This window comes from Bombus huntii, chromosome 6 (assembly GCF_024542735.1).
Source record: "Bombus huntii isolate Logan2020A chromosome 6, iyBomHunt1.1, whole genome shotgun sequence".
NCBI classification, from domain to species: domain Eukaryota; kingdom Metazoa; phylum Arthropoda; class Insecta; order Hymenoptera; family Apidae; genus Bombus; species Bombus huntii.
In genome coordinates, this window is record NC_066243.1 from 7,438,975 (window position 1) to 7,462,140 (window position 23,166).

The 23,166-nt window shown below is 36.2% G+C and overlaps 1 protein-coding gene across 1 annotated transcript in view; it reads left to right on the plus strand.

The window, feature by feature from the left end:
• The window catches only part of LOC126866575 (protein spaetzle 3), a 34,520-nt gene that overhangs the window by 6,276 nt on the left and 5,078 nt on the right, over positions 1–23,166 (plus strand). Inside the window, exons 3-5 of the mRNA XM_050620352.1 lie at positions 133–630; positions 1,729–1,960; positions 13,258–13,382. Of these exons, the coding sequence (XP_050476309.1) occupies positions 146–630; positions 1,729–1,960; positions 13,258–13,382 (842 nt within the window). The 5' untranslated portion in view covers positions 133–145. The remainder of the gene's footprint in view (positions 1–132; positions 631–1,728; positions 1,961–13,257; positions 13,383–23,166) is intronic.

Consider the following 23,166-nt stretch of genomic DNA (forward strand, 5'->3'; position numbering starts at 1 on the left):
CGACTTTAAATCGCGTTTTCAGTTTCGGTAACGTGTTACAGAAATAAAAAGAGTCCGAACAAACTGTCGAATTAAATAAGAGCTGGAAGATTGTTTCAAAGCGATTGAGAGAGTTTCTTTGTTTGTTTGAAGAATAAAAGTAAAAATGTCACTGGTCAACTTTACCTTGCCGTATCAGTCGGCAACGCCTACTCCATTTTTCTACGGTGGACAAAACGGAGGACAGTCGACAGTGAACAACCTTCGTTTGAATGCCGTACTTCCGCCTGCGCCCGCTCCAAATTTCAATGACCAAGAACCTTTCCAAAACGAACCGTATATACCGCCTGCTGCTTATCAGCAGCAGCAGCAACAGCAACAACAACAAAGACAACGTCAGTCGACCGTTAACCGACAAAGAAATACAAACACGTTCGTCGAAGATTCGTCTTTTTCATCGACACAGGACAGTCGATATGCGAATTACAATCAAGATTTTCGAAGAACGCAACCACGGCAACAGCAGCAACAAATGAGACCTCCTCCGTCGCTGTCACAACAACAGCAACGAGTTTCGGTAGAGAGGGATCAAGATAATTTTCGAACATCGAGAATGCCAGAACAGGAGAGCTATCCTGATAGACCTAATGGGTAACTTCGCAGGATTCATAATATTTTATTATATACATTTCGTTTAATCGATTTAATTGTAATCTCTTGTATTTGGTGATTTTTCGTTTAACTTTACCGTTATTCAGTTATTATCTACACTCTTCGTTGTCGGTGTGAGTGTATGTGGTCAACGATTTCTTAAATTTCGAAACAAAAAGGGGAAAAAGTAGTGTGAACACGCGGTCGCCAGTTGATGGAATTTTAATTTAACGAAAATGTAGAAATTTCGGTGTACGTTAAGGGAATCATAATTAAAAGAAAATTAATTAAATCGATTATATTACACGGTGACGTATAATTCCGTTCTTTTGAATTTCATATTTTTCCGTCAATTAATTAGATGGCAATACGTGTAATTAAACTCAATGTGCTATGTAGCGGAGTACACCAATATTTTCGTTTTAAAGCATCGTTTGTTGCCGAACCAGCGAAAGCATTTCGTATAGCAACCTTAATTGCTCTCGTAATTATTTATGTAACGATCAGCTGAATGCTCTCTTGTTGCTTGCCATGCATTCCTAATGAATTTCTGACGAATATCTGACTCGTGTGCTCGCCCGTCACTGTCGTTCCCTCGTCCGGTCAATTATGTCATCGATCCGTACATACGATATAGCTTCTTTCATCCTGCGTTACTCCAGATATGTATTATTAAATATGGAGCACAATTTTTTGTCAAACTTAATAACAATTATCGTAAAAGGACGTCATTTATAGTCCCTTTTTTCAACTCGGTAAACGCGGAAAGTACGCATTCCTGCTATCCTTTTAATCTTTTTTACCGACATTAAGCTTGCATTCTTTTGTAATTTTCACGCTTCTTTTCATACTTTTACATTTTCTTATATTTTATTTCGTATACAACTCAATAACTTTTCTCGCTTACGTAATATTTTTTCATATACACACACACATATATAGATATATATATATCATAAGAATCTCTGAAAGGTTCGTCGAACCCGCTAATGTGTTAAAATTGCACATCAAATTTACTTCTTATATCGTAATTTATAATTATAATCCGATGAAAGTGCCAAGTATTTTGTTGTTCAATTTTTGTTTATTTTGTTAAAGGTATACGAGAGTTAACGGTGAAAGTGGACCTGGTACAAAAACTTCGATTCACGCTGTTTTAGACTATGATGACGACTTCGACGATTACTACGACGACAAAGACCCAGAGATACCAAGGGACGCTCACGTCACACCCATTCAAGGTCCAATCTTTTTAAAGAATGGTTCGGTCCCCGTAGTGCCACTGTATTCGTATCCTCAACTAAACAATGGTACATTTGTACAGATACCGGTAAGTTTGAAAACAACATCATGGCATATAATCATTTTGCATGCAACGCTTTAAAAACGTCTCTGGAGAATGAGAGACCTTCACTTAGCAACTCTGTTGCCAAGTAGAACAAGTATAAGGACATTCGATAATTAATCTTTCAAAATATTTATATGATCTCTGTTGAATTATTTACAATATTATATGTTACGATGACTTGAATGACGTCTTGTTACTGACACCTGTAAAAGTTTCTTACAAAAAATCTCCGGCGTTACAGACATGACGCTAATGAGGTCGTGTGTAATTTGGCTTTCTCCTCTTTAATTTTGTTTTTGTAAATGCTCTTTAAAATTCCCCGTGAACTTTCCTCGGTTAATGAAACAATGTCATTTTACAGCTTTAGACGGAGCTTTGAAACATGATATACTTTAATTTCGAATGCACGAACTGCATACACGTAGGTTTCGATAAAAGATAAATTAAGGTGTAAGCGAAAGTCTGAATCGAAACAGTCGTAAAAATACGAAGTATATCATCGAAATGTAATTCGTACATTATGTCATACTATTTAATTGTGTATGAAGTTCATTGTGTTTAAAGTATTCGTAGCAATTTATCAAAAAAGTATTTCAAGTTAATATGAACAGAGAATGTGTAGCGACTAAAAGAGAGATAAACGTAGCGTTACTTTAAAATATCTTTCCCTTATAAAAAATTCAGGTCATCTTGTGTTCTTTTACATAACACTGCATGTTCTTTTTCACTGCAAATTGATAATGTGTGTTACGTGTATGTGTTTATGTAGCGTGATATATTACAATATAATCTATAGAGTAATTTGTCCAACTTACGAACTACAATACAGTCATTCAGTTTGAAAAGGATTGACACCAAGTTGATATAGTACCAAATATTATGGATGAAACGAGTTCAACTAAATTCATATCCGAAAGTGCTTTAATAAAGAACTATAAAGGGTCAAAAATTCATCGTAAAGTAAGCTGAATTATATAATACTATTTGACCGTATGATTCTTTACAAGCATTGACTGATGAACGATTGATTACTTACTGATTAGGAATACATCTTTAAATGTGATACTACTAATGTTTTTAATTATCTAATTTTTATTTTACAATTATCTATAAGATTATTAGTAATAAGTACTGGACGAAATGCGTTTGATTTTTTCAATCACCCATTATTTTGTTCTTTTGATCCAGGATAGCTTAAAATTTCCTTCGTCAGACCAAATTGAATAAAAAACTAATTCTTCATGTAATTGTTCAAGTACAAAGCATAAAACACGAATCATTATTTTTGTAGAAACCAAAATATGTGACTGAAATATGTATAAGTGCGGAGCACAAATGACTCGACACCTGAAGCCTGTTAATGGTGAAAATGATATTATTTCGTGAAGGAATAACAAGGCAGCGTCTTTCGTGTATTGTTTAATTCTCATTTGTATTTTGATTTCCAAAATTTTATAGGACAAAGCGTGTTTGCATTTTTCTTACTACAGTATACAGTTGCTTTCAACTTTTTCTAAAAGTATTTGTCACAAATATAACGATGATGTAGTTGGTTTTCAGTTTTTACTGAATATTCAAACGTCTTCTTTATCGTTCTTTGATTAATTGGTATTTAATTACTCGTTATATGATTAAGAATATATTTACAATAATTATATCTTTTTGTACAGATAAATAGCTTTGTTTAAGTTGAAATCGTATAAAATATAATTATAAATTACAACGTATAATCATTAAACGTTACGAGACGCCGACTGTTTTAATATCATTTCGTTCATGCGATTCTTACGAATGCCGAGTGACAATGGTATGGTGTGACTCATAGGCTGTTGAGCGGAAGAATTCGTTGTGAGTAGAAAGTATACTGAGCTGTTCACGCACGAATTACGAGTATGGAATATATAAGTAGATTTCGTCAAGCTTAGACACAACTTTCAACAAATTTGTTAGATAATCGCGATCTCAGAATTAGGTCGCACGTTTGTCTCAACCTTCGTGACTAACGCGCTTTTCATAAATTCCAAATATCTGGCTCGTCAGAGCTCGTCAGCTCACTAACTATTACTCGAAACGTTTCAAAAGTAACTTAAACTTTTAATTACACCTAGACGAAACGATTCAAACAATGGATTACCCATAATTAAAACTCAAAATCGTTCTTTACGATGAAAAGATCGTTCCGTCAGGAAGACGATGGATTTATTAAATAACGACAAAGCCTTTGCAGTTTATTAATTCAGAAATGTTTACCATGATCTCTGCTGGCAGTTCTTTGTACAATTTGTTCCTTGAGAACGTCGCAGTCCAAGACTCGTACTTGAAAAACCGTGACTTGTGTTCGAGGATCGTTTGAAAGGTGATCGAACGCGGCCGTGGCTACAGGAACATTCAAAGTCTATATCACTGGCGTGACATTTTCTTGGAAGCACCCATGACCCCAAATATCTTCCCTAGAATCTCGCAAATGTACGATCGGTCGAGTGCATGTACTTCGCTTACACCTGCCCAGCTGTTTTGCACGTATCTCCTCTTAGTTGTGTGGTCGTACATTTCTGCAAAATTGCGCACCGTGCAAAGAATTCCCTGGTGCGATACCAACTTTAAGGTCAATCGATGTACTGGCATTGAAACAGTAACCCCTTGACCCGACGTTCCGTTTCTTGTTAATTTGTTTAAATCGACAAACCAATTTATCATTACATATTTACTTGCGAAAGACAAACGGTAATTTTCCGTTATCTATTACCATGCCTTTGGATAAATTTATTCTTCTTGTAAAATTGCTTGAAACTTTTATATACGAAATCAATATGAAATTACTTTAGACTACTAGATAAAATCAATACTATTACTAAGATAACACTACTACACAACACGCAGTAGATGAAATTTGAATTTACAAGCTTTCCGATTTCTAAATTTAATGTTACATCCTAAGGCGTCATTAAATGCTTGTTGTATTATTTAATAGTTTTATCGAGAATTGAACATTTTATTTAAAAATTTCTAATTATGTAAAGATATATACTATCTCATCTATATAATTGCGATCTGAAAAGACGACTTACATTAATTTTACTTAAGAATAGTTAATAGTGTATGACATAAGAAGAAAACAAATTTTGTTTTCAGATCATTAGGAATTATTAATAAAAATGATTATTACGTGCGCGAATGAAATTTTCTAGGCAACGATTCTCCAACAAATATCTGTCGTATAGAGATAGAACGGAACAATCTAATGATAAATCTCAGATCTCCATTGTTGGATATTGGGAAAAAATGTCGAGCTGGCAATCCGGTTTTTCCAGTCTATTCGAAATTAAAATCGAGCATGACTCTTATATGACGGAAGATACAAATATTTCTCTATATCCACGTTAACCGCGCTCTGTTAGTAGTTAATAGCTTTTTATCTGTAACAAACATTAATCTTCAGCCATTTTCAAACAGTAGTCTCTTTTACTTAAAGTAATGAACGTAGTAATTGCAAAATCGTTGTTACTCCACTCCTTGTTAACCGAATACGGTTTATATGACATATGAAATATGGAATTATATGAAATATGATTGAATACAAAGTCACTGCAGTGTACAAAGTCATCCTTTTACTAGTTTCCATAAATTATTACAATGGCATTTTGACCAGTTTTTCCTTCATATTATTCTCTATAATCAATCTTATTATTTATAACGAAGTATAAGCTAATACAATCGTCCTTTACGCCAAGTTTATGCTTCTCTGTTATGCTGTCCGCTATTACGCTTTGGCCTTGCAGAGGTACTAACATTTAGCCTACATAGTACGTGGAGCAATTCTGTAATGCATCCAGTATTTAGAAGATTAAGAGAAGATAATGCTCAATTACAAGTTGATCGTTTATTATACTCGAATCTCGTGATATATAATTAATCGTAATAACACGCAATAAATGTCAATACGATGTCTCTTTTCTTCTTTCTTTATTTTGTTTTTTTGCTTCGCATAAACGTGTTAAAATCGATTCGTGATCATCGATTGTGAAACGTAGCGATATAACGATGTAACGCTGTAACGACTCGCAGCTCGTATTACAGTTCGGAAGCGTTCTGGTCGATGTCCTCGGTCTGATCACTGAAAGTTAAAAAGAAATATGTTTAACCTTCCACGCTCATTCCACAGTTCCACGTGATTCTTGCGTCGTTTTACGACTTTACGACTTCGTGCGGGCTGTTTTTGTCAGTCGCTGTAATTAAGGTATTCCACTTCATAAAAGTAAATTGACGGATTTAGCTCAGATATGCGGTTCATGAGTGAGATATGTAGTTATTGAAGATAAATTTAACACCGAAATTAAGTTCCTTGTTTGCAACTATGACTGACATAAATATTGTTCAGGTCTACTTTTAATCATTAGTAAATGCTTTTTTACATACGGTTCTGCTAGCTTGTATCTACTTAAATGTTTTCTTCCTTTTTTTAGCGAAAGCGGGACTATAATTTAATTGCGCGACCTTAGTTACGAATTTGTTACTTATACAAATTTTTTGTGTATATAGGTACAATATTATAGATAGATATATAGATATATAGAATAGACGTAGCTATTATATTATCCATTAAATAATATAGCAGTAAGATGTGTGTAATTTATTATTATTATTTATTTTATTTAAAGCCGCGTAATTTGTTGTCCCGTCTTTGAACGGCTATTCACATTTATAGTAACTGTAAAATTGTAAAAGAAAAACTGTAAAATAAAAAGAAACCAAATCAGCTACTCGAATTGTGCAATTTTGCGTTATCTTTTAGTATGCGATTTATATAAAGTAAAATTATCATCGAGTTTGTCATATTGAAGTATTCCTGACTTATGAAGTAGCAAGCGAAATTGAAATTAGTGACCGGCAGCATTTCGAAATACGAATAGCTACCGATTTGTGTTAATGACAGAAATCGTTCAATCGACTCAAAACTAATGCGATTAAACTTAGAACGTGTTTCTAGTATTTGCTTCATCACTTGTCCAATATAAATGTCTTCATTCGAATGACGAAATATTATAATTAGTACCGATGAACCTATATTAAGATTGACAACTTGCATTTATTATTTATTCATTTGAAATTGCTCGTTGACGGTACAACATTGCAGTGATATTTGCACATATTGTTTAAAATAAGCTCGTGTGTCACTGTACAACAAGTAGATGTGCTTTTATCAACCATGTCCATTGAGTGTCAGGAGGTTAACGTTAATAGCTTCATCGATCTTTTCTCTTAACTGTTTGCGTGTATCAAGCTTTTCGATTAGACATGTTCTCGACTTCGTAGCTCCAAAGAGAAGAATCTGAGGAGGATAAGTCAAATTAATGTGGAGGTCGTGTCACAGTCTATCTCTATCTGACTCTTCCAATCTATCGATCAGCAAAAGTCTCATTGAGCAATAGTGTTACGTCTCTGGTAACACAGTCAGGTGGATCATCGTGCTCGTCCATAAACGATGTTGTATTTCTAATGACGCGCTATCTAAGCACAAGGATAACCAATGTTGCAGAAGATCTGTTTGAGATACTCCTGTGAGATAGTCCTTAAAGAAATGAGATCCGATGAAACGAATGTCTGCTAATATATATCGCACATTTGCGGAAAATCTGTACGTGAAAATACGTTACTGCGTACGACTGTGGTACTCTTGAGTATATTTGATGTGTTGAAGCGTGGGGATTTCTTCTTATTTGTACCATCGTACCAAAAATATTTAAATTTGTCTACATTAATACTTCGATGTATATCGCCTTATCTCGATAATGAAGTTGAATCGATTCATATTTATTGTATAAAATATTTTTTTTTTATAGAAAAAGACTTACCAGACGTGATGGCGAAGTTTCTCCGCGTATTGGTCATCTTATACGTTTTTCAAACATTCGTAAGCGGTACAATAAACTAATTTATTATATGCATATTTTTTATACGTAGACTAAAAATATATGAAAGACTATCTAGGTATAAATATGTATTTCGATGCTTTAAAGTAAACTTTTAAGCAAACGATGTTTCACACAGATATAATTTAATGCGTTAAATAATAATGACGCATAAAATACGCATCTGTGTTGTTTTTTCTTAACAGTAAAATAATCTTTAAATAATAATATTCATTTTGTACATTCCTTATAGTATGACTAACCGGAATTCTTTGTCTTACCCTTTTCCTAAATTTTAAGTGCCTTATAAATTGATCATAGGATCTATGATGCTGTCGAAGCCTTACAGCAGTCTTCGGGCTAATGCGAAGTACACATATCTATGACAACGACGAATATTTCGCGGCGATATATTCGCAGCGGTATGTTTATATGTACTATACCCAAGTATTTATGTGACAGCTATGTGTTTGTTCACGCCAACGCAAAGCAAGAAATTTCTACTAACACTGCAAATATGTAGTGTCTTTTTTCACGTTGGAATTATGTTGCTTTTCTCTTCGCTGCTGTTCCTTTGTTCCTTTTAACACGCAACAAAATTTGCTACGTAATTAATAGAAATTGCTAGAGATCGTTTAGTCAAATGATAGAATTGTTTAAAGGCGACGAAAGTGTGAAAATGTTTCTGCATTACAATTTAAAATATGGTATTTTTCGATGTAGAAAGCGAGCGGTGAGATTGAGCCGAATAGTAAAATCGACTAACTCAAATGTTGAATTAGCGCAAATCTTATTCATTTAGTCGTTAGTCGGTTGACAATAGCGTATTGTCAATATTTATCCACATTACGAGATGTGACTGGCAACTGTCCATTTCAAGCCTTTATTTAACTGCTCCGCTTTTCTAAGTAGAATAGACAGGCAGTTCAGACCTCTCAAATATACCTTCAAAAACTACACAAGTTACAATCGTACTAAAAAGAGAAACTAAAGTTTATTAGCAATACGAAAACGAAAACTTTTTAACAGATTATCCGTTATTAAGTAGTAACTTATGAACTTTATGAACTATTTTATTGCAATTACTTAAAAATGGCATTGTTTTCTATAAGTGAACAATACAAATTCATTTGTCGTTTCACAAGTAATTTTTGTATAAATAATGAACAGCATTTTTTACTAGACATTCTAATTCATTATTTACGTAAATAATATAAAATTGAATTTAATACAACATTCATCCCTCATTAATTTCGTACATTCCTACGGAATAATGAATAGTTCAAAAAAGTGGTAAATTTATAATTATGTTCAACATTGTATGTATAAATACGTGTACATACGAACATGTGAAATGTACATATGATTAAAAGTGTGTAGTAGGTATTTTTGCTTATTTTTATTATTATTTAGAGATATTGTTGGTTTGTTAGTGGAATCATGAGGTTGGCGTAGAGCAAAGAGTATCGTGATGAACAAATATAAAATATAAATATTTAAATTTTATACTTAATGTTTGTAAAAAACCCAGCTACATGAATAAAACAACGTTATATGAGAGAATTTTCTAAACATTGGCAATGTTTGGAAATTTTTCAAGAGACTGATGGTACATTAAATAAATAAATGTTTTATTATAGTATGCCATAAAATCAACATATCTTACTTAAATTGAGTAAGTCATTCAGTTTTATAACTGTCCTTACGCAACCGACATGTGATCTTCAGATTTCATCATGATTACATGTTCATTAAGATAAATAAATGATTTAAAGCACTTTTGTAATATAATGTTAATAAAAATTGCATTTTTCATATTATGTTACAAGCTAATAGGAATAAAAATTTGCATTATATATTATACATATAATCTCACGTTAAATGAAACCAACCTTTTTATCATTAACTCGCATAGTTATTGCCAATAAATTTATATTGCAAAATCTTGGAGCTTATTAAATCATTCAGAAGTATACAAAATTCATTTTCTTTCCTTTTTCAACTAATTGTATTTAATATTATTACATTTTAATATTTTATATTCCCTGCGACACACACACACACACACACACACACACAGAGTATTCATAAATTGCATGTATATTAAACACACAAGTAAACAAATAAAATTAATGGAGAAAGTTTCGCTTTGACAATATTTTCATTCTGTCGAATTTATTTTATTTCGTTGCATGCGTTGCATTTTGAATACAGAAAACAGAACATTAATATGTAAACATAAAAATTGGCTTCTTTTGTAAAGTGTTATTAGTGGGAAACATTTATTTGGTAGTAACAAATGTAATAAATAATTATTTTCTTTACGCAGATTTCTATTTCATATATTGTTTTGTACAAATAAGATTCGAAATACATACAAACAATTTAAAATCTATTATATGTGAGCAAGAAAATATTAGATGGCACAGAGATCTAAAAATATTTTTTCATTTTTTTTTTATCAAATCACTTTTACGTTTATTTCCTCCTTTCAGCAATTACAGATCTCTATGTCATATAATTTTCTTCAGTATAGTAGACTAAATTATTTTATAATCCAATAATTAAAACATACGCATAGATGTTATATTTCTTCCTTAGATAGAAAGTCGAGCTTAGCATATGTTTCATTTACTCATATCAAAATCGTATACAATACAAAATGGTAATTTAAAACTAGTAAGTTTTGTGAATATCGTAGATATAAAATAAATAATATTTATATGAAAATAATTTATCACAAAAGATTATAGAAATTTAAGAATGTGCTATCGTATTGTCCCGATAAGAACAGATCATTAGAATTTAATTGAATTTAATATCCTAATACCTCTACGAGCTTATACAACTTTTTCTTTTCGATTTCTTAACTCATATTAAAGTACTTTCATATTCAGAATTACCATCTACATACCACTTAACTATTAATCTAACGCATTAAAAAATTGCAAGACGAGTACAGTGAAATAATAGAGCTATAAATCAATATGTACCATAAGTGTCATTTTATCTGTTTGCTTATCACATGTAACTTAATTTTTTAATTCAATTCGTGTGAGAGATTGCAATTCACTGACGTAGAAACACGGCGTGATTCATTTCTGGCGGGCAATGTATCACGTTGCTCATACTTTCCTCATACATACAACGTTCCAGACTGACTCGAGTCACTGAATGACGCCTACTGATTCTTCAACGGAGCCGTGAGTGTAGGACGATAATCATTAACGGACCCGATTTCCGGTACAAATCAGCAATTCTATAATTATAATCATTCGTGGCGTTGATCGTGAATGTACGCGCGTTTATGTAAAATTTACAATACTTGAAATAGTTAAATAATTCAAATCGAGGATATATCGATGTTGAAGCAATTCGTAATTTAGTATTCACTACAAAATATATTCAATCCAATTATTAGCGAATTATTAGTTTTGTATCATTTTTATATTGCCTTTAAAAAATTCTCTATTACTTTTGAAGGCTTGAAATGACTTTCATCGGATACATTCTTTACTCGTCACGATGCACTTCAAGTACCATTTTCATCATACTAAACAAGTGTTCTCATCCTTTTAAACGGAAGTATAAGTAACTAGCTGCTATTCTTTTTTTCTCAGATTTCTTCATAAACAGAGAACAAAATTTTTAAGCCCAAATGTTACAACTACACATATCTTCCCTTTGAATGTAAGACGAAAATAGAAGCTTTCAATGAATTTAAAGCGTAGACATAGTTAGAATATACAGATTTGATAAACATCGCTGATATATAGCTATTTTCACAACTTCAGTTTCTATGTAATAACACTGTTCCTTTAATTCTATTTATAGAGTAGAATGATACAATTTTTGGTATTGTTTTGGAACACGATGTATATACTGTATGTGCACACATCAATGTACAGTGTACGATAGTGTACACATCAATATCTTTTAAAAGTATTCAAATATTATTACTACATATCGGTCAAAATATCCGAATTTATGAATGATATAGTATGTGTGTGTATATTTGTATGTTCAATTAACTTAAATATAGTTTAAAATGTTTTTTTTATATATCGATTTTCATATATAAGTTTATTTGTGTGGACTATAGATAAACTCCAAAATACACCAAAATGCACAGAAGTAAATGAGAATTTTGATTTTGTATAAGTTAAACGTTGTGCAGCGATATAGATATAAAGTTAGATATTATTAAATATTAAATTTCACTTTTACCACATTCAGATACCATACCATATTCACAAGGAATCGCATAGTGTCCGCTTTTATTCGATCAGATCCTGTATCTTCGTCCTGCGATCTTCGTATGCACATTTCGATTATTTTATTTCAAGTCAACATTTGTCGCGCCGAGACAATTGTTTCCTCGATGAAGACGTCCTTGCGGTTGATCGTAGGTGTTTCCATGACATTACCGAAGTGTATTTTCCGTATATCTTTACCATCCTTATTCTACAAAGCATGTAGTACGAGGACGCGTAGGCCACATACTATACAATTTACAAAATATGTACATGTCGTACCTCGTATCGTTATTGCGCAGGTGTTAGCAAATATTCTCTGATTGAAGACGTCGTTTCACATTTCTTTGATACGAACCTTGATTGAATAGAAATAGAAACGACCAAAGGGTGGTTCGTTTGGCTCGTGTCTACAATGCGAGCGTGTACAACAATCGAAATGGTCAAACACGCCCTAGACTCACACGAGGCGTGGTTGTTTGATGTCGATCATTTTATGCGCATATCTCCGTCACTCGTTTATATCCTAACTATTTAGTATTTCTCCGCTCGTATCTTGAATTTCTGTTTTGAGAACTACAAGAATTTTATATATTCTATCGCAGTATTTTCTATATTTTATTTGGAAATCTTTCGCGACGAAGTAAATCGCATCGTATCACGTAACGTACGAGTCATTACGTTCATATCGAAATTGCATCTTCTATTATATCGACTAATATTATACTGCTCCAACTTTTTAGAACAATCTTTTTCGAGCCGTATACCTATTTACTGTAATTATTAAGTAAATATACAACATAAGTTTAATCGACATTAAATAATCTTCGAACTAGCCGCGCCTGTTTAGTTGTGCAATAGAGGTTTGTACTTGCGTGATGTTTTTTAGAAATGGAAAAATTAATATACTTTAAGTTATAATAGATGTAGAACATGGAAACTCGAGAACTGTATACAAGAAATAATTGACCATTTTCTATTATAATTTTCTAATATAATTGACCATTTTCTACATATTTGTAGCAACGAATAACGAGATTTGCGATGTTTATGTAGTTGACAACAACTTATAGAATAAAATATTGCGAATTTAAGACACATTATATTTTTGTTATAGATTCTTTGGACCGCACTTTCCGTTGCTCTGGGAGTCGAATTGAGGGGAGATTTGGTACGTGGTGTACCGTGTATTAAAAAATATCATCAGCTGTTCTGTCCAACTGCCGGAAACACATATCCAATGTAATACCTGTAACAACAACGTAGTAATATTTTACGTTTACGTTATTATCTTATTACATTACCTGCCACGTATTTAGCATGTAACTAATAGGTATTTGTTATGACATAAACGACGTAGTTAGAGTTGGATGTAAAATAAAAGAAGATTCATACTCGTTTGCAATATCATATGTCATCGCATATAATATTCAATATTTCGTAGTAACATTTAACGTGATACTGCAAAAATAGTATTTAACGTAATTAGTTCATAATATTACATATAACATTATTAGCAATACAATTAGAAATAGTAGAAGCAAGGCATTTTACAGATATCTTCAAATCTTCAAAAACAACTTTGTTTACTAATTATCGACTTTTCTGTAGGAAAATTAAAATTTTTGTAGAAGCCACTTCAAAACTGAAAGAAAAAGCTTGGCTGACAATGAGTCGTACTATAATTGAAGCATTGAGAGCAAAACTTTTTTTTTTTTTATTAACGTGGAGGAAATCCGCACGGACACCAGGCCGCTTCTGGGGAAAAGCGGCGTGGTAGTGCCGGACTCCAACCGACTAAAACCTTCACGATGACCGCCCCGGCTGCGATCGAAAGGGGCCCGGGAACTGGTGTGAGCGATACACCCCCCCCCCTCCAAAAAAAAGCCAACACCACACGGAGTTCCCAAGCGGTCACCAATCTAAGTACTATCCGTGCCCCACGTTGCTTAACTTTCGTGATCGGACGAGAACGAGTGCTTTTTTTTTTTTTAAACTGTTTATTAAAAACCCAATATACAATTTTGAATACATTATAGTGTTCACAATAAACGGTGAATTTATATAATGGTATCTTAGGCAAAGGTACCGATACGCAACGGTACGACGTAGCCATGCTGTAATATGTGTCGACGCTTTACATTTTTCGTGTTGGATATATCTTTTGGTTTAAGCCGCTAGAGGAGCGGAGCTTCTATGTGATTTTGTTTTTACTTGTTGTTTTTGTCCTGGAAACTGGGTCGCAAAAACAGGACGCTTCGGTAGTATATTTTTGGGTGCTGTGGTATTTGGGGGCGGGGTGGGATGAGGGGGAGGGGGAGGGGGATATTAAATAAATAAGTTTCTTTTAAAAGAAGGAGAATTGCAGTAATTACAATGTTTGTACCTGTATTGTACGGGGGCAGAATTGAGTTTTATCGGTTTAATGGATTTTCTCTCTTATTTTATTATGGATTCAGTATCCACCAATATTTTTTTGAATTTTTTCTATGTTTGTCTTTGGTGTCTTTCAGAGGGAGGGCCATGTTGTATCTCCATCTAGTGTCTGCGGTCTGACCATCTAGGTTTTCTTCGTAAAGTATAGTTTGGGTCCCTATTTTTCTTTTTATGAGATAAATTATCGGGATGTTATTTTGGTCCTGTAGATAGTTTTTTCCGTCAAGGTATGGGAAAGCTTCTGGCGGGATGTAGCCTGTTGTCAGAGTGTTTTTGTAATATGTGTCATTTGGAAATAAGCAACTGAAGATTAAACTATTTTCTTTTATCTTTGCCGCTTGCGCGAAGTGGTTTCGTATTAGCTTTAGGATGTGACAGTCTATGCGGTGAACGTTGGCTAGGTCGTATATTATTTTGTTTCTTACGTATTTTTTGAATCCGCTGTGTTCGGATCTGTAAGTACTCAAGCAAGCTCTGATGCATTTTCCTTCGAATATGCGAATTTTTTCCATTTGGGAGGCTGATATGTTGTACCAGATTGGGCAGCCGTAGGTTATGATCGGTCTGATTAGTGCTTGATAGCATAGGATTTTTACTTTGCTGTCGAGATGTTTGGAGTGGAATAGTTTTTTCATTTTCCAAAATGCTTTATTGGCCTTGGTAAGTTGAATTTCGGTGTGCTGCTTGTAGTTTAATTTGTAATCTATATTTACCCCTAAGTATTTTACGCAATTTTTGTGTGGTATGAGGGCCCCTTTGTCTGTTTTTTCTCTTATCTGAAATTTTTTGCAGTGTTCTCTTTCTATTGGGCCGATTTCACTTGACTTGGGTCTAAACAGTATGGTTTCGCATTTGCTTATGTTGATTTTTAGTTTCCATGCGTGGTAATAGTCGTTTATTTTCTCAAAAAGTTCTTGGAGTTCCGTTTTTATAGTTTTGGTTTTGCGGCCTGTTACGTATATGATTAGGTCGTCTGCGAAGGCTATGGAGCGTTTATGGGTGGATGTATTGAGATCAAAGAGGTTTAGTAAGTCGCTGTTGTAAATACTGAAAAGTAACGGGGAATTTACTGTACCTTGTTGTAGACCGTTTTTTATGGAGAATTCTTTGCTTGATGAGTGTGAACCTTCAGTCATTACGAATGTTCTGTTTGTGATCATGTCCCAGACTATTTTAATCAGATGTTTAGGGAACTTCTTTTTGATCAGTTTGTATATGAGACCTGGGATCCAGACTGTGTCGAAAGCTTTTTCGAGGTCTATTAAGCAGGCGGCTACTCGTTGTTTTGCGTTTAGAGCCCAGCAGATGTCCGACGTGAGTTTGTTTATTGCGTGGATTGTGGAGTGTTTGTGTCGGAAGCCGAATTGATTCTCTGGGATTATGTTATTTTTTGTGCAGAAGGAGGTTAGGGGGTTGTTTATGATTATTTCAAATACTTTGCTTATGTTGGGGAGGAGACTTATGGGTCGTAGGTTTGCGGGCGATGAGCCGTCTTTGTCCTTTTTTGTTATAGCTATCAATTTGGCTTTTTTTCCATTTTCTAGGGAAGTATGTGTTGTTTAGAGCATTGTTGAAGAGTACCGTGTAGTACCATTTTATTTTGTTCGGTAGGCGCTTGAGTAGGATGTTTGGGATGCCGTCGAAGCCGGAGGATTTTTTGTTGTTTAGTTTGGAGAGGATTGTGTTTAGTTGATTGTAATTTGTGAAGTAGTTTATTTCTGGATCTGGTTGTTTGGGGTTGTCTGCGGTGTTTTCGTTTGAGAATGTGCAGACTGTTTTGTTTAGCGTTTTGTCTTGTTCTATTTCATTTTTGAGTTTGTTTGTTTCGGCGATGATAATTCTGTTTAGTTGTTCTCGGCCCATGTGTTCGTTTTGCGTATGTATTTTGGAAAAGTGGGTGCCGATGATGTCTAGTTTTTCTATTGTTTTAGGTATTATGAAGTTACCCTCGGTGTCTTTGATGGTGTTGTGTATCGTTATACCTGCTTCTTGGATGAGGGAGGCATTTTCTGGGGGCAATTTGAGAGGTGGGATGGGGTTTTGTTTTTTTGGTCTAAAGATTTGATTTATTTGTGGGAACATGTTGGCTGAGTCGTTTTTAGAGATGTTTTTTATTTTGTTTGTCCAGTAATGGTTTATAGAAATTGCGAATTCTTGTTTTAGTTGCGCTTTTATTCTGTGTAGTAGGAACTTCAGGAATTCTAATTCTTCTCTTTTGTCGTAAGAATAGTTAAATTTTATATTGTTTATTTTGGAGAGTATGTAACTTTTATCTCGCTGTAGATCTTTTATTTTATTGTTTATATAGGGCTTGCATGAATTTTTTTGTTTTATGATTGGCACGGATTTTTTGAGAGCGATTTGTGTGTGTTTTTCTATTTCGTCTAAGAATGAGTCGATTTGTCTGTTTGTTAGGTTGACGTTGTTGTAGATCTTTAGGTCGCAGTTTTGTTCGAGTGTGTTTTGGAACTTTTTCCAGTCTGTCTTTTTGTAGTTGTACCTGGGTGTCTCGGTCTGGGTTTCGAGTGTTAGGAAGTCAGATGTGTTTTTGTTGATTTGAAATACTAGGGCGTTATGGTGACTGTCATAGGCTAAGGTTTTTAGGGTGTTATTTGGACGTAGGTTTTGGAATTTTAGTCGCGCATCTGCTAGGCATATGTCCAGGTATGAGCCTCCTTTTGGGTAAGAGGGTAGCTCGGAGCTGTATAAGTTTGTTTTGTAGTGGATGCTTTTATTGTCTAGCCAGTTTCTAATGAAGTTGCCTCTCGTGTTGTTTATTTCGTTTTTCCAGCTTGTATATTTTGCGTTAAGGTCTCCTGCTATTATATAGTAGTTTTCCGGTTTGTTGAGCTGCAAGAGTTCGAAGAGATTATTGAATTCGTAGTTAAATTCTTTCTGGTTTCCGTAGGTTGCGTAGGCTGCAGTGATGAATAAATTTTCCTTATTGCTTATTTTTATTTTTATGATCGTTGTTTCTAAGGTTCTGAAACGTGTTATTTTATCAATTAGGATCGTTTTGTATTTTATAGGGTTTTTTATGAGGATCGCTGTTCCTCCTCCTTGACTGGCGTTCGGTCTGTCGTGTCTTATCATGGTGTAGTTTTTGAAGTGTACATTGTGTCTTTTGTTTAGTTTTGTTTCTGAAATGAGTACCATATCGGGGGCTTCTTTATTTATTAGGGTTAGCATACTGTATCTTTTTTGGTTTGAAATTAAAGAGTTAGCATTTATTGCGATTATTTTCAGATGTTTTAGGTTAAATTTATGTGTTTTTTGCTGTGATTGTTGGTTTGGCGTGTTTTGGTTATTCGTCATCTGTACTATTGAAAGTGCTGAAGATGGCGTCGAACCTTTCTTCGTGCGTTGATAGAGTGTTTTTTATTTCGTTTAATTGCATTTGTTGTTCTTTTAACGCTTGGAGAATACCTTTTTTAAAGTCTTCGATAACGTTTATAATGTTTAGATGGGGGGAGTTATCGATTGTGATTGGGCTTTGGCTTGAGCGCGGATCTAAGTTTGCTGATTGTGGTGTGATTTTGGTTGTTTGATTTAATGTTGTTTGCTGCTTCACTACGTCAGAGAACTTTAGTTCTGGGACGTATTTGCGGCTTATTTGGGCAATTCGTTGTGTCTTTGCTTCTTTGTCTTTTTTGATTTTATCGGCTAGCTTTTTACGAAGCTCTACGAGTTTGGGGCAACCTTTGTATGACGCGGGGTGTCCGTAGTTTTTACAGTTTTTTTTTTTTTTTTTTTATTTATTTGTTGAAATTACAATCAATTCTCGCGTTGAGAATTTTCAGTAATTTTTCTGGCGTGGCGCAGTGACATGGCTGTTTATTTACAATAAGTTAATACTTATTATAGATAGATATAATTTATAATCTATAAGTATTATAAGTAAGTGCATATGCTTGATTTGGATAATTAAATGAATCTAACGTTTAGGTCTAGCGGGTAGTGCCTCTTCAGCCTGCGAAGTCTGTCTGTCTTATCGAGTAGTCCAGTGATTAGGGGGTTTCGGTGTTTGTTGATTCTTTTGCTGTATCTGTTGCTATATTTTGCTATTTCCTCTTTGACGGTGGGTATCTTGAGGTCGCGGTGTATTGTTTCGTTGGTTACATACCAAGGTGCGTCAATTAGGGATCTTAGCGTTTTCGATTGAAAGCGTTGGAGTTACTTGCTGTTCCCCATAGTTGGATTCCGTAGGTCCAGACAGGTTTTATTACGGTCTTGTAGAGGGCAATTTTATTCTGTAAATTTAGTTTGGAGCGTCGGCCCGTGAGCCAATAGAGTTTTTTTAGTTTGTCCTTTAGTTGCTTCCTTTTATCTGAGATGTGTGTCTTCCACGTTAGTCGCCTGTCCAGGGTCATGCCCAGGTATCGGACTGTGTCCCTGCTAGGAACTGTTGCATTGTTGATGGTGACCTGGGGGCAGGTTTGCTTTCGGAGCGTGAAGGTTACATGTGAGGATTTCTTTTCGTTGACTTTGAAGCCCCATTTGTGAAACCACTTTTCCATGGAGTCGAGACTTCGCTGGAGAGTGGATGAGAAGCCCCATTTATGAAACCACTTTTCCATGGAGTCGAGACATCGCTGGAGAGTGGATGAGGCAATTACCGAGTCTGCGTGGGTAGCTAATAGCGCTGTGTCGTCTGCAAATGTCGCTATTGTTATATCGTTTGATATAGGTAGGTAGCAGTGTAGATGGAGTACAGTAGGGGTCCGAGGACACTACCTTGGGGTATGCCGGCTTCTATTGGGAATGTTGCGGAAGTGGCGTCTAGGTATTTAACCATGAATTGTCTATTGGTTAGGTATGATTTTAGGATGGAGAAGTAGGGGTGGGGTAGGATCTTTTTAAGTTTGTATAGTAGCCCTTCATGCCATACTTTATCGAATGCCTGTTGGATGTCTAGGAAAACCGCTGAGCAATATTGTTTCTTTTCGAGTGTTTGGCTGATCGTATGAGTTAAGCGGTGGATTTGCTCTACTGTAGAATGATGTTTTCGGAAGCCGAATTGGTGATCTGGGAGTGTTTTCAAGTTCTCTAGGATTGGAAGGAGTCGGTTCGTGAGCATCTTCTCGAATAGTTTGGACAGGGTAGGTAAAAGACTGATTGGGCGATAGGAGCAGGTTTCGTGTATCGGTTTACCGGGTTTAGGGATGAGGGTAATCAATGAGATTTTCTAAGCCTTAGGATAGTGTTCCAGGCGAAGGATAGCATTAAAAATCGATGTGATGAGTGCTATCCCTTTTGTGGGAAGTTCCTTGATTGCTCTATTGCCTATTAGGTCGTGTCCTGCTGCTTTCTTGGGGTTTAGGCGACTGATTGTTTCTATAGTCTCAGCAGAGGAGAAGGGTTCGATAGGAGGGGACATTTGGAAGGGGGTGTGTAGGTATTCAGCAACGTCCGCGGCGGCTTGGGGGGAATGGGGTTTGAATACTTTTGACAAGTGTTTTGCAAACAGGTCGGCTTTTTCTATAGGGCTTCGCGCCCATCCACCTTGCGGACGGCGGATTATTTGTGGGGGGCGTGTGAGTTTCCTGGAGGCCTTCCATAGTGAGTAGTTGGTGTCGGCTGTGGGCGATAAGCTGGCGAGGTATTTATGGAAGCAGTCGTTTTTATAGTTTGTTAAGGTTCTGGTTAGCTTTCTAGTTGCGTTGTTAAGTTTGCGTTTGTCCTCCGATGTTCTGTGGGTCTGCCATACTCTTCTTAGTCTACGTTTTTCTGCTATTTTTTTTAGTATGTATTGTGGATATTCTTGTTTGCTGTTAGTTGGCTTTGTCGGTGTGGAGAGGCGGATTGCGTTTATTATGCTCGTGTTTAAGTATTCCGTGGCTGCTTCGATATCTTCCTTTGTTTTTAGTGGGGTGAAGACTGAGGTTGAGTGTGTAAAGACTTCTCTGAAGAGCTGCCAGTTGGTGTGTTGGTTGTGAATGGAGCCATTAGGTGTATTCTCGATGATTGTTGAACTGACTGTTGCTATCACGGGAGAATGATCAGAGGAGAGATCAGCCGAGGAGTTGATCTGGACGTGTCTTGATGGGATATTTTTAGTTATGAAGAAGTCGAGAAGGTCGGGTATTTTGTTGGTGTCAGTGGGCCAGTATGTGGGTTCGTATGTGGTGAGGTAGTTGAGGTTGTTGTTTATTATGCTGTTTAAGAGGTTTTTGCCTCTTGCTGTAACCAGTCTGCTGCCCCATTGGATGTGCTTGGCGTTATAGTCTCCTCCAACTATGAATCTGTTGCCCAGGGTGTCCAGGAAGTTATCAAAGTCTTCTTTGGCGATGGAGTGTCTGGGAGGGCAGTATACTGCTGAGGTGGTGATTGAGCCATGACAGTCTTCTATTGCTACGTTTGTTGCTTGGAGGTAGTCTTTCTGGAATGGTGGGAGTTCGTAGTGCTTAATACTTGCTTTGATTATTATTCCGGTGCCACCGTGGGCCTTTCCGCTGGGGTGTTGGGTATGGTAGAATTTGTAACCATTTATTTTCAGGTAGCTCTTATCGGTGAAGTGGGTTTCCGATACGAGCATTACGTCGATTTGCTGGTGTTTTAAGAAGAGTTCTAGTTCACGTTTGTGTTGCGCTAGACCGTTGGCGTTCCAGAGAGCTATGCGCCTTGGTTTTATTTTGAGTCGGGGCGTGCTAATTTTTCCACGATGAGTGTTAGTAGCGATAGCAAGTGATTTATTTGCTCCGATTGTTTCTCTATTAGCTTTTCGAGCCTTGAGGAGTTGTCTGCGTTTGGTGGGTTGGGGACACTGTTTTGGGGGAGGTTCCTTTGGCTGTTCGGGTTATTTTGGATGCCTTGTACTGCTTGGGCATAGGAGGTTGAGGTGGAGATGAAATTGGTAGGACTGGGTGTTTGGTTGGTTGAGGGGGTTGGGGTAGTCGAGATTTTCGGCGGGCTGGGTGTTTGGTTGGATACCTCTTTTGCTCTGAGCTTAGGGTACCTGTTCGTGTATAGTGTTTTATATGCTGGGCAGCCTTTGTAGTTGGCAGGGTGGTCCCCTTGGCAGTGGATGCATTTCGCTGGGGTTTCCGGTGATTTGGCGCACTGGTCAGTGGAGTGAGAGCCTGCGCATTTAACGCAGCGGAAAGTATGGTTGCAGTATTTCTGCGTATGACCGTACCTTTGGCACCTTTTGCACTGCACTATTTCTTTTTTCACACGGTGGTTCGATCTTTACTATCGCGTTCATTAGGCGACTGATGTTGTATATTTCCTTGTTATTCGGTTTTTGTTTAATGTCTAGGAAGAATAAGGATAACGGGTCTTTCGAGACTCTATGCCTTATATTACTTACGTTGATGACTTCGTGGCCGAGTTTTGAGAGTTCGTATTTGAGTTCGTCTATGTCTGCTGAGTGGTGTATGTTTCGTAGGACCACCCGGAAAGGCCTTTCCTGTTTGAGTTGGTAGGTGTGGAAGTTGGCGTTCAGGGTCCTGAGTGTCTTGGTGAGTTTTCTGTAAGCTTCTGGGTTCGTCGGTAGTATTTTCACCTTGTTGTTGCTTATCTTAAGGTTATATTCCTCCTTGCTGGTTTCTCTCTCTAGGGACTTGATCATTGTCTGTATGTCAATGACGTCGTCCACAAATATTGGTGGGGGAGGGGGGATTCTCTGTGAATGTTGATTTGGTGGCGGTTCTACGATTTCCATGGCGTCGTTTGAGGATTCCAATACGGCGAACCTGTTGTGTGTGTTTATTTGCGTTGCTGGTTCTATTTTCCTTTTCTTTGTAGTGTTAGCGTCGTTAGTGCGGAGAGTTCTGCTGCACTTCTGCCACGGGGGGGTAGCACGGGGTAGCTGCGAGTCTGCTCCGGAGAGCCTGTTCGCGGTTGCTGGGCCATCATCGAGCTAGTTAATTCGGAATGAACAACTAGTCGTGAGGCTGTGAGGCTAGTATTCGGGTTGGGGTTAGGTGCGTGGGATTTTCTTCTCCCTAGAGGGTAAGGGACACTTAGCTGCGTTCTCTTTCGACGGTTGGGCGACACGTGTTGTTTTCGAACTACGCTGGGCACTAGAGACACGTCTGCACGCTTCGGCACTCCACAGCGAACTGAGTTTTTACAGTTGACGCAGAATATTTTGTCTTTGGTTACTGCGTTTTCCCTTTTTATTTTGCAGTCGCCTGGGCCATGGGGCTCACTGCATTTAACACAGCGGTAGTTTAGGTTGCAGTTTTGCGCTGTGTGGCCTAATCGCTGGCATTTGTGGCATTGAGTTATGTCATCCTTTTTTTTTTATTATTTTTTCCCATTTTATCTTGTAGTAGTTAAAATAGTTTATTTTTAGTAGGTTGCTTATATTGCTGTAGGGGGATAGCTGTATTATGTAAATTGGGAGCAATATGTTGTTCTCCCTTGATCTTCTTGTCGTGAATCGTGTGACTTTTATGAATTTTACGTAGTCAATGTGCAAGGCTTGTAGGTCTGTAAGTATTTCTGTTTCGGTGTAGCTATTGTCTAAACCTTTTAGCAAGTATGTATGGTGTTTCTCTGTTTTGGGTGTATACGTGTAATAGGTTGTGTTTGCTGAGAGGAGAGTTTGCTTTGCTTTATGGAAATCGGGTAGATTTTGGAAGTA